Source organism: Amblyomma mixtum, chromosome 10 (genome assembly GCF_055824585.1).
Source record: "Amblyomma mixtum isolate Tamu chromosome 10, ASM5582458v1, whole genome shotgun sequence".
NCBI lineage: Eukaryota > Metazoa > Arthropoda > Arachnida > Ixodida > Ixodidae > Amblyomma > Amblyomma mixtum.
Genome location: NC_143021.1, coordinates 56,469,770 through 56,482,569, shown reverse-complemented (window position 1 = coordinate 56,482,569; position 12,800 = coordinate 56,469,770). Strand labels below are relative to the sequence as shown.

The 12,800-nt window shown below is 46.2% G+C and overlaps 2 protein-coding genes across 2 annotated transcripts in view; one reads left to right on the top strand and one right to left on the bottom strand.

Annotated features, from left to right (window-relative positions):
• LOC149325858 (neprilysin-1-like) overlaps positions 1–12,800 on the top strand; it is a 105,309-nt gene that overhangs the window by 78,519 nt on the left and 13,990 nt on the right. The window contains exon 9 of the mRNA XM_089562646.1: positions 8,630–8,859. Coding sequence (XP_089418772.1) covers positions 8,630–8,859 — 230 coding nt within the window. The remainder of the gene's footprint in view (positions 1–8,629; positions 8,860–12,800) is intronic.
• On the bottom strand, positions 4,182–6,494 carry LOC149325859 (uncharacterized). The gene has a single exon (XM_089562666.1). It carries the CDS (start codon positions 6,091–6,093, stop codon positions 4,312–4,314), a length of 1,782 nt encoding a protein of 593 aa, XP_089418792.1. The 5' UTR covers positions 6,094–6,494; the 3' UTR covers positions 4,182–4,311.

Here is a 12,800-nt window from a genome sequence, read left to right as displayed (position 1 = left end):
AGCAAGGCAGTGTCATCAGTGAATCGCAGATTACTTAGGTATTCTCCATTAACTGTTCTCATTTCCCCAACTGTTCCCATTTCAGGCCCCGGAATACCTCCTGCAATGGAGGTATGGAGTTAATGGAGAATACCTAAGTAATATGAATGAAAACAGCACGAAAGAAGGCTAAAAATTTACGTGCAGAAAACCAAAGTAATATTCAACAGTGTAGCAAGAGAAGAGCAGTTCGCAATTGATGGCGTGGTGCTGGAAGTAGTAAGAGGATATGTCTATTTAGGGCAGGTAGTGGCCGCTGATCCGGATCATTAGAGGGAAATAACTACAAGAATAAGAATGGGCTTTTTTTTTCCTTTCTCCTCAGCCATTGTACATGACTGAACTAAATGCACTGAACTGAACTGAACTGAACTGAACTGAACTGAACTGGGTGGAGGGCATACGCCAGGTTCCCTAAGATCATGAATGGCAGTTTACCAATATCCCTCATGAGAGAAGTATACAACAGATGTATCTTACCGGTACTCACCTATGGGGCAGAAACGTGCAGGCTAACAAAGAGGGTTCAGCTTATGTTAAGGACAACGCAGCGAGCTATGGAAAGGAAAATGATAGGTGTAACATTAAGAGATCGGAAGCGGGTGGAGTGGGTCAGAGAACAAACGCGGGTTAATGGCATCCTAGTTGAAATCAAGAGGAAGAAGTGGGCTTGGGCAGGGCATGTGATGCGAAGGCAAGATAACCGCTGGTCCTTAAGGGTAACGGAGTGGATCCCAAGAGAAGGCAAGCGTAGCAGGGGGCGGCAGAAAGTTAGGTGGGCGGATGAGATTAAGAAATTTGCCGGAATACAGTGGCCGCAACTGGCAAAGGACAGGCTTAATTGGAGAGACATGGGAGAGGCCCTGCAGTGGGCATAGTCAGGCTGATGATGATGATGCATCAAGACTGCCAGGATGTAGGCCCTCGGTAGGTACTGAGCAGATAAGGGAAGGGAAAGCAGGGGCTCCCTATGACACACGTGACGGAAGCCAACAGTCAGCGAGACCGAGGAGCACAGGGGATTTTTTACTGTTTAATAAAAATTGTTTAGTAATGCAGGGGTAGTGCGCCTTACACAAAATTGTTCATTTCACCGAGTTCTCTTTATCATCCTCGTAAGAAAAGGAACTAATTTGGACACGACACCGACACAATCGTGAGGCCCCAGAATTTAGTTCTTGCCTGTGACCATAATACCATTTAATTCTTTTTAATGCGAAAGCATTCTGTGTCCCATTAGAAACAAAGCCCGGCGTCGGCGTCCAGAAAAAGTGCTCCCGCAAACCTCCCATGACGTCAGGAGTAAACCATAAGTTGGCTGACGGTATGTGATTGTGAATGATAGTGGTGCCTGTAAGTTGAAGATAGTGATAATGATAGTGGTATAGTTGATGACGTCCTAGTGTAATAGCCTAATATGGCGTCATAATGTAAGGTCACGTCATAGTGTAATAATGTAAGACGACTTCCTAATGGTGATGTCCCAAACCAATACGTCATACCACATGTATGATAAATGTGTGACAAACGTCCTCAGTTTTGTCATATTGTATGAGATATGGTGTGATCAACTACGCCACATCGTATTATGTGGCTTGATCTAACGCACCACATCACACGACGTGGAAAGGGTAACACTCTAGGGTGACCGAAACGCTAGGCGGCGCTAGAGGCGCGGAGACTTTTGTGTTTGTTTTTTGCAGTTACTGTTTTGTGTTTTTTTATGCGAAGCATTAGGAGGTCCATAAAGGTGAAAACTGCCCGTTGGCATCGGCGGCGTCAGCGTCTCTGTGAAGCCTCCGCTGGCTAGGTCATCGTTTATAGATCCTTTTCAGTTCCGCATCTCCTCGCCGCGCCAACAGGGAGCATGCGGCCCGCCGCCGCGCCCGCCACCGCGGCGCTGCTGTCGAAGTTTGCGCCAAGGAAGTGCGTCGTCTGCTACAGACGCGTACCGTTCCGCTGTCCTCCCTCACGGCGCTTAACCGAAGACATTTCTCACGCTTCGTGGCGTCATTATCTGCGCTTCGTAACTTTAAATAGTTAAACTACGTGTGCGTAGAAGCGACCAGTGCTTTAGAAAAAGATGGGCATCAGTGATTACGTTTCGCTTCGGGCAGAATAGTTGCTTTCGTGCGTCTGTAGAATGCGGCGTTTCCATCGCATTGCGCTTGAACGGTGACCTTACCCTTCTGTATCAATCCCATTGGTCGCGAGTAATTTTTACTCTTGCTTTCCAAATGCGAAAGTCAGCCAGACAAGAAAGCCTGAACGTCTGCCCCGATTTTATTAAAGATTAGAAGAACCCTCCAGACTAGTCTCGAGAGGTTCCATAAAGCGACTTATTAGTTTTCAAGGCACATATAGAGAGCTGCCCGATAAATATCATGCTGACATTTTTCTGCTGCCTCTGGTAAATACTTATAGAATAAAAAAAATCAAACACACGTCTTTAGTGGAGTTGCATCAGCGAATTACAGTTTATTAAAACTCTTCACACACTTTCAGGCGTCTTCCTTTTCACTTCGGTCATTATTTACACAAGCTTTGCTTTTTTACGTTCCCTCCGAGCTCTATTGGCACTGTCGTTCTCTTGGCTCTTCTTCCGGGAAAAAAAGTGCATTCGTGTGACCAAATAGAAGTGTACAATCTGTGCTGTAAAATCACAGCTATGCTCTGGGCAACCGATACAGTTAGTTCCTCTCTTCGCAAGGGCATCTAAAACATTCCAGAAAAGGTCCCCAAAGGCTTCTTTTTTTGATGTTTGCTCAATGGTCTCTTCTATGCTTTTCACGCATGCAAACAGTTTCCTTGAAGGACAAACAAGGCTGCCAGTCACAAACTCTCGTTCAATCACAAGCATAGCTTCAGGCGGTAGAGAGTCTTGTGAAGCCATTGTATCGCTTTTGCACTCCATGCAGGAGGTCACCTTCATCATTTTATGGGCCACGTATCCCGCTAAATAGTACAATGCCGCTTTTTCTGGACTTGAAACACTGTGCACGTCATCGTCAAATGGGGCTGACAGCCCCCTCGAAGGCAGTGATGTGAGTCGCTGGAAGACTTCATCTTTAACTTTTCTCTTTTGTAGTAGTGCTTCACGCCGCTTCTCTCCAAGGCTCTCAAATGTGCTCAGCAGAACTCGTTCATCCCCTGCTTCACAGTTCCCTTTTGTGGCAAGCTTAACAGGTGTGTAAAGGGACAGTAGTCTGAAAAGCTGGCTGAATTTGGTGACGGTTGGATGGTCTTCGTCTCCTCCGAAGGACCTCACGAGCCCAAAGAATCGCTGCAAAGCAAGAAATTTGAGCTTAACAAGTGTGATTATGAGGAGCTGAAAGAGGAAACACGATGGAAGGGATACGGTTACCTCGAGTGGATCCTGGTTCAGGCTTGCTGTCAGAATGTAGCTCACGCCTTGGTTGAACAGGAACTCCACAAGTGACAGCACAGACATCAGTGTTACACGTAGGGACTCGATAGTCTGCCTAGATGCGAACAGCTTGACATTAGGAATAGATTCCGTCTCGTTCAACATTGTCAAGAAGTCGTCCAAAAACTGAAAACATATAAATGAAAACAGAAAACAGTGTTTCGAGAAAATTGGTGTGAGTGCAAAGTTTTAAGTCTCGGTTCTTTCCCCACAGTAAAAAGGCGACATAAAACAATTCTGGCACCTTAATTTTTGGAGATCCCTTTCGTATTCCAGCTGCAGGAACCTTGGAGTTCAGAATGTCAAAGAGGTCATTTAGTAGCATCGTGAACTGTTCCGTTCCAAAACTGTCGGCGAAGCCAGGTACCATCTTTTGTCTGTAGACCTTCAGGCCAATCGACACACTTCGGCTGAAGAGCTGCAAGCGAAAATGAGTAAAAGAAATTTGTAAAGCTTGGAAAAACATGATGGCAAATTAGTTTTGAAAATGCCTGGGCGCTGACAAGCACAGATGTAATGTATAAGCATGCAGTTTTATGGCACCAACTGCTTACAATGTTTACAATGACTGAATGGCCAACTTTACCTGAGTCGCCAGACGAACGTTCATGGTCTGGAGCTTCTGTGGCTTGACATGGTGCTCAGTCAACTTAGGAACCACTTTTATAGCGGCCTTTTTTTCCGCCTCAAAAAGACGTTCATAGTGCTGGAAATTTGCTTGGTATTCACCTACCTGCAACAAATTATTGTACACCATTTCGTTATATGCAGTAATTAAACATAGGTGAACAAGTCTCTGTTACACAGCGTCATCACTCAAGAGACATGCATATCCAAGGAATTATTTAACTTGCCTGACCATATTTGTGCTTCATCATATGATTCCGGATGCATTTCACGATATGTGGCACGTCACAAATGAAGTGGAGGAATGTTCCCTCTGGAAGGCAGGGATGTTCAATCTTGCACTGTGGGTGCTCCACCTTTCCGCTGATGCCGAGGTGTGTCCACATCGATTTGTTATTTCCGGCACCATCGCTTATCACTGCCAGTACGCGAGCACCATGTTCATGCAATTGTAGCACTGAGCTCATTACCACCTTTGCCAAGACCCATCCTGGCGCTGCACCCTTAGCTGCAAAAGTTGCTATGGGTTGGACCCATGACGCAAACATTGGGTTGAACATAACAACCAGTGCATGGTCTGCCAGCTGTTCTGTGCCAACTTTAGTAATATCCCCGTAATCTACAAAGCCATCAAATTTGTAGGACGACCTGTTAAACTCGGTTCCTTCCCTGAGTTTCACTTCATCGATGATTAGACAACCATATGTGTAATGTTCTGGCTTGCCTGCCATATGCAGTTTTATGCTACCAAGGGCAAATTTGTTTAAGCCGTAGCCACATGGAAGACCTTTCAGTAGCTGTACAAGACGGTTGGCACTTGGCAGGGGCAAAATCTTCATGTCAGATAGAGTTCTGTAACACTTTGGGCTTGTCAGCCTCAGAAGCAGACAGATCATAAGCCAGTCTGTAGTGTACCGGTGCCCACGTGGCGACTTGGCCGCTTGTTGCATGACGGCTGCCTGTATGACCATCTTTTGTGCTTCTGGCAGGTCCTGTGTCACTTCACCTAGACTTGTTGAAAACGCTTTCTTCAGTTTTTCACTGAGTTCGCTAATTTCTTTCTTCTTTTTCTCCCGAGCTGCAGCGGCACGAATGAGCCTCTTCCTCAAAACAGGTGCTGCAAGGCACACCTTTTTCTTGGGTTTCAGCCCACTTCTTCTTTTGAGGTCCTTCGTCATTTTTGCACACTTTATACAGACTCCTTTTTCTGCCTCAGTAAGAACTCTGCACTGCTTGTGGTATACAGTTCCTCCCCTGCTAGAGGTGCAACCTTGACAGACTTGCATAGTTTGTACAACCTGCACAATTGCCTCTACGTCTGCTAACGAAGTGATTGCCAAATCCATGGGCAGCGTCTGCACCAGTTTTCCGCGGGCAGATACAACATAACTCATGTCTTCGCGAACTACGACACTCTTGAGCACTGTATATACATCTGCCTCCAATCCTGCCGTGTAAAAAACAATCTGTGATCGGCGCCCATTTTCATCTTCAAGAGCTGCCGATCTCCACTGACGAGGTAACCTCAAAGAAGCACTCTTCTCCACCAGCTCATTAACATGCAAGCAGCTGTCTTGCACGGGCTCTGGTTGCTCTCGCTCGATATCGATATCTTCTGCAGCGTCGCTCTGCGTTGCCACTGCGTCTCTTGAGACGGTTGCTCTCTTTTTCGGAGATTTTCGCCGTTTACGATTCGAGGAGAAGTACATCGGGAGATTAGGAAATATGGTAGGAATTGCATCACTCCTTAGAGACCATACACCGCGCTCGATTTCAATCACTTCTCCGTTGATTACATGCTTATATGACTTCAGAATATCCCCTTCTTGGAAGTGGGCGTCGCACACTTTGCATGTTTTCCCCAACACCTTGTCTGCACGGGGTATCGCTCTCGACCATTTTGCAAGGAGATTTGGATCGGTTGGCGGAGAAAAGAAGTGCCTTTTCTCCGTGTTGCGCCGGTACCCGCTGGTACATCCCGGCACAAAACACGTTGGCATTTGGTTGACAGTCCTAGCACACTCTAAAGACCATAAATGACGCACACCACCTACCCTCTGACAGCGAAAAAATCCAAAACTTGGCGCTCGAGAACATTCGGCAGCCCACGCTACTTGCAGGCTGGGTCCACACCATGAGCGTCCGCACCCGACCACACACCGAAAGCTGCTGAGGCGTAGTGCACAAACACTCAACTCATAACGACAGGATCACTTGATAACAAAAGAACGCGACGCAAATGAGCACGACAAACGGAGCCTCAGAAACGTTGCTGAACCGCGGCGTGGCTAGCTAGCGTCGAGCGTGGCGCAAACTTCGACTGCAGCGCCATCTCAGAGGCCGGGCGCAAAACGCGGCCGCTTCGGGAGGAGAAGTTTCGAAACTGAAAAAGCTTTATAAACGGTGGGCTAGGTGGTGTTTGAGAGATTTGCCTCTTTCCAGCTGTCATTTATGACAGCTCCCCTCCCCTTCTTCACTTCTAGGGGAGAGGAGGGAGACGTCGGACGAAGAATGACTCAGCTAAAATGAAAATGACTAAGAAAATGGCTCAGGCAACAGCAGGCCAACCTCCAAAGTATACAGCCTCCCGAAGAAGTATTCTTTCAAAAATTAAGTTTGCCAGAGCAATTCCTGCTCGCATAGCTCGAGTACAGCGTCTCACAAGCCCCTCCGGCGGCTGTGTTTAAGCAAGCCAGCTGAGGGTGCAGTGCCGCGTCGCTTAACTATTGCGCCGGTAGCGGTATGAGTGCTCGAGGCGATCTATGAATGTTGCACATTTTGCGCACTTGTGTAGTCAGAATTGGAGCAGAATCAAAACCGGAGTAGACTGGAGAGTGAAAGAAGCATTCTATTGCATCCCCTCCACATCAATTTATTTGATCGCCCTCATATTTTTTTTTTTGCGTTTCGATGGCATTTTGCACTATTTCCGCTTTGTAAATATACTGTAATGCTTCGGCGCTGCAACGCATCCTGTAGGCAACCAGATACCGCTGGCAAGCATGGCCAGTGAACCGGCAGGTCTCTCAAAGTACACAGGGCTCAAGAGGCTGCAATCATCGGATTGCACGAATGTCTCATTACAAGACAAATTGAGTCCGTACGAGAACAAGTGGCCGTGTTAAGCAGCAAATGCTTCTTCGTTTCCTGCGGCTACTACGTTTAAAGTACAAATGAATGAAGCATGCGACGACATGATGCTTGTTAAGGTTAAAGGCTAGTTAAGCAATGCATGTTCCCACATCTCCACCTCACCGCGCGAGGTCTTCATGAGGGCGAGGATGAGTATGCTCTCACAAAGGCGTGTCGGTGCCCAGTTCTAGTTTGCAAAAGTCGTAGTGCTTGATTGCTCAGAGATGTTGACCCAGCGCTACGAGACGAAGACACAAAGAAAAGCACATGCCCATCCGTATGTGTTTCTTTGAGTCCTCGTCTCGTAGCGCTGGGTCAACATTTCTAAGCAGTGAGTTTTTATAAGTTCCTCGAGTTATAAAGCCAAGTACTGCAGGGTTCGTATGTCTGCCTGCGCTGTGCCACCATTCCTTGTTGATGTTGCCTTACAACGTCTTTGACCACGTATGAACCTCTAGCTTTTTTGAATAACTTCTCATGACCATAAATTGTAGGACATTTCCCCTGTCACAGCAGAGCCTCAGGAGCTCTGCTAGTAATTACATTTTTCATTTTCGTCTGCGACAGGAATGCTTTATATATTACTGCAATATTTCTACTTTTCATAAAAAATACAAACCACAAAAAGGATTGCGGCATTACGGCATCTGGGATTGCGCAACGAGGCAGAGCCGCCGTCTCCACGAGGATGCCGAAATAACCAGACGGCATACGCAAGAACATTACTTACCGGGGGCACTTAAGGATCTTACGTGCGAGTATTGTGGGAGCATTGTGATTCTATTCCAATTTTATTCCAGTTCTATTGTATTTATTTCTACTTGGTGCAGTTGAAAATGCTGCAGTGCTCCTTAATGCTGGTTAACATGTCAAATTTTCGCGCCTTGATGACGTCATACCTGTTTCGACCAATGGGGAGTTTCTTTAACTCCACCACTTTTTATGCGACGTCGGGTTTCCTTGTCGATGAGCCGTGCATTGCTTTCGCATTAGTAAGTGCGGTCAGCTGGCTGTACGTGCCCTCATAAAAATGGTCTATAAACAGTCTATAGACTTCTTATTGACTCTATTTACTTCCTATAGATATTGCTTTTTGTCTATTCGTCTATAGGCAAAAGTCTACTAAAAGTGTATGGCCATAAATCTATAGATTGTCTATAGACTATCTATGGCATTTGTATTGCCTGTAGACTTTGTCTATAGACAATCTATGAACTATAGACACTATAGCAGTCTATAGACATTCTATAGACTATCAAACTTTTTTTTCTAAGGGTAGCGGGAGACGATAGAAGTGAGCATGCTCGGGCGTTTTATGTGAGACTATAAACTTGGGAAGAACACTCAGAGGGCGCCACTGTGGGTCAATACGGGGCTCATCGCCGTTCTCCTGGCGATGTGCAGCCGACAAGGAGGACTCGGGCGCCCGCTTCCTTCCGGCGTGGCTGCGGGCGATGAAACTGGAGGCGCGGCGTCTCGTGGTCGACCACAGTGAGCCGGCTTTCGACTTCGGTTTGACGGACGTGCTCTACCTCTCCGCTCCAAACGTGCTGGTCGTCCCAGCAGGACTTCTCAGACCACCTCTACTGTATTCCTCGGGCCCCGCCAGCATCAACTACGGCGGCCTGGGTCAGGTGAGTAATAGTAGTATTCATTGGTTATCTGGAAATGAAAGGTTGGGTACCTTTCTCGCTCTCCGCAGACACTTGAAAAAAAAATCGGTTCTGAAGAACAAAAAAGGCAGCCAGAGTAATTCCGTTATTTCTCGATAAACAACTCAACCGCGCCGTGAGGGAAGTTAGGAAGGAGGCAGTGAAAGAAAACAGAGGAAAAGATGTGTTGTAGATGAGGGCTCCAGCTGAAGGGGCCCTGCAACATATTTTAGCGCAAAAGTAGTACTCCAGATGTACCAACACCGAGCAAGAATCTTGTAAACTTGTCTTGTGCTCCGAACTAAACCGAGGCGTAAGCTCGGGTAAGTGTAAGTTTGGAGTAGCGTCGCGCCTGCTGTAGGCAATGGGAGGAGGTCATCGCTTCACCTAGGTCACGTTACCTTGTGGAGTGATCCCAACCTGCATTTGCAGGTGGCATTAAATTAATAATTCGTCGCAAGACGTTTCTCGGGAAGTGTGTCCTGGGTCGCACAAGCCCCACCAGCGGCTGTTTCTGTCAGCGCCACCGGTAGGGACTGTGCGACCCGAGGACCCGCCGTTATCTATGAATGTTAAGCAGAGAATGCCCAATTCTGCACATTGGTCAAACAGCTATTGTAATATTTTGAGAGATGAGCCGCAAGTTGTTCCACAAGTTGTTCGGGATTGGAATCGCTTGCTTCCATCAGTCACAGCCCAGCACGCCATAGAAAAATTTATTTCCCTCGCGGAGAGCTCTGTACTTTCATTCCTCTCATCATAACCTTGCTTGTATTCTTGTATTACAGTACTCTTCTCAGTGTATTTATTGTACTCAAGTGCCATCATCAGTTTGATGACACGATTGCTTTATTTATTATTGCCATTTGTATTGCATGTTTTGCCTTTATTTTCTACTCTAAAAAAATAGCACTGAACCTGTATTTGAATGTTTTGCCCTCTCCTGTAAAAATCCCAAGAAGAGATTGACAGTATTCCGAAATAAATAAAGAAATAAAGAAATAAAAAAATAATGATAGCGCCTTTTTCAGAACCTACCCTCCAAAAAAACACAAATATAATACAAGGCACATTACGTACAGCGCGGGCAAGATACGGACAAACTACGGTATGCAAAAGCAATCTTCCTTAATTCCAGATTTTCTAAATCATCATTCGACTCTTTTTCACTATGGTAAATGAATCGTCATCTCTATAGGAAAGTTCAAAAAAAAAGTGAACTTGTACTTGTTATCGATTCAGATATGACTGTTTACCTTGAAAGTGCAACATGCTTTCACTGTTTCTATTATTTATGGCATGTACCTTCCATTTTTAAGTGTATGTATATACTTTATGTAGTTTGCTTACCCGTGTTGCTTGAGTGTTTTGTGTATTCAGAAAGGGGACTGACACTTAGTTAGGCATTCGTTGTTTTTTTGCCAGCCTCCTCGGCAGACTCATTTTTCTGTCAAAAATAAACATTCATTCATTCATTCATTCATTCATTCATATGGGCATTAAGCCACTTAAGCTATTGCGTTATACCTTTAAGGCGAAGCTTAAGAGTCCCCACCAACTGAAGAATGAACACATGCATTCGCACATCTGCTCGGTTTAACTGCGTTAAAGCCCTGCGATTTTTCGGGCATAGTATATGAGCTCACTCGATCGCTAAATTTTGCTCTCAGAAGATTCTTATACTCGTACAAAAATGCGCTTTCAGGTGCCAAAGGGAAGTGAAAATCTCAGACCCGACCAGCGACTCGCACCCTCCTGCGTGTCACGCGAGTACGTGTCTAGGTTCTTTCAGACGTCACGCACCTGCCGTGGCTGCGGACAGTCAGCCGCCCGGCGTCCCCGCCAGGAAATTCTTGGCAGTGGGACCGGGTGGAAGAGACGCCCCAAGGCGATGAAATTCAAAGTTTGACTACATGTAACTGAGTTGTACAAAGCGCAACAAAAAAATTCTTGCTGGAGGATTTTCGTGAAACGGCCTCCTTTTACAACCCATTCATGAAATAACTTTATCCAATAATGTTGCATGGCACCTCTAATTTCGACCACTTTAAGTTTTATAGCATGAAGGCACACGGCACAGTACAAGGGAATCTTTGACCGAAACGCTGGCGCCGTGGTCGGTGTTGCACCCGCGTCTCCGCGCTCAGCAGCCGAACACACGAGAGAGTTTTGGAACAGAGTGAGGCTATCGGTCAGGGGAATAGCGGCCGGGGCCAGTGCGCAGGACAATAGCGCTCCTCCCTCCAATCCTGCGCACTGGCTCGCCGCCATTCCCTTAACCGATAGTCTCACTCTATTTTTTTTATAAGATAAGAATTTATTCGGTACATATTAGTTACAGGAATTCAGTCTACAGGAAAGGGTCCCAAAGTCTAACGACTGTCATGGGACCCCCGGTAGATTGATACCAACTTCGATAAAAAACATGCAGCATCACAGAGAGGTACAATTAGCAGTAATAACAATAGTAATTTAAATCAGGAATAGCCGCCGCGGTGGCTCAGCGGCTATGGTGCTCGGCTGCTGACCCAAAAGACGCGGGTTCGATCCCGGCCGCGGCGGCTGGAATTTCTTTGGAGGAGAAATTCTAGAGGCCCGTGTACTGTGCGATGTCAGTGCACGTTAAAGAACCCCAGGTGGTCGAAATTTCCGGAGCCCTTCACTACGGCGTCTCCTTAGTCGCTTTGGGACGTTAAACCCCATAAACCAAACCTAAATCAGGAATACTTATATAATGGAAATGAAACAGAGATTAGCAGGAAGAAAAACAAACAGACAAGCAAAGCAAGAATAACAAACCACTATAAATAATATTGTACAAAATGCAGCTTTGTGCAAAGACATATAACGAAACAATTTAGAATACACGGATACCGTTGTCAAAGCACAAAAGAACAAACACGAAATTTCTAGCAAAGAATTAAGGAAAAGAATTTTCTAAAGTGAATAGAAGCAGTTCACTCCACTTATTGCTGCAAAAGAAAACTTTTTAAATTCGATTTAAACATAGACAAAGACATAGGCTCTGTTAGCTTTTCACTCACGGCGGTGGGTGGAACCATCTGCATGCGCTGCGCATGGAGCGTCGACTAAAACAGGGAAATCCTCACTGCCATGTATGTTTGCTGGCCAACGCACATTAATACCGACGGACGACCTGTTTTAGGTGCATTCATGGAGAATTTTGCTTGCTGGTCACTATGAAGTAAAATCGCCCGTATTTGTTAGTTCCGTTATTTCTTTCTTCACAAACGCCATTCAGAACAACATAATGCACCATGTTTGGAGTGTAGGTTACATTTTAAGTTCACTATTCGAACAAACTGTTGTAATCTCATGATACTGCTGTACTCTCTGACGAGTGTTCATATCGCCAATGAATGCTGATCTGTTGTACTCGGAAATGGCGCAGTATCTCTCTCACATATCTCGGCGGACACCTGAACCGCGCCGTAGGGCAAGGGAGGAAGGTGGGAAGGAAAGAGAGAAAGAGGTGCCGTAGTGGAGGTCTCCGGAATAATTTCGACCACCTGGGGATATTTAACGTGCACTGACATCGCAGGTCATGAACCAACACCACATGAACGTTTAGACCGTGAGTCGGGTCGTGCGGAGACCCAGGAGGCCTGCGTGCCTCGAATTCTTGCTAAATAAAGTTTTTCGATACATCCATCCACAGCACTTGGGCGCCTTTTGCGTTCCGCCTCCATCGAAACACGGCCGCCGCGGTTGGGTTCGAACCCCGGTACTCCGGCTCGATTGACGAGCGCCTTAACCAGTGAGCCATGGCGGCGGGTAGCGTGCTTTGCGGTGATGTACAATTTCAACCCCAGTTCCAACATTACAAAAGCAGGTGAATGTCTGTCTTCATGCTGTGGAAGGGTTTAAACGTGGTAACTAGCTTCGTGATGCTGCCCTTTCAG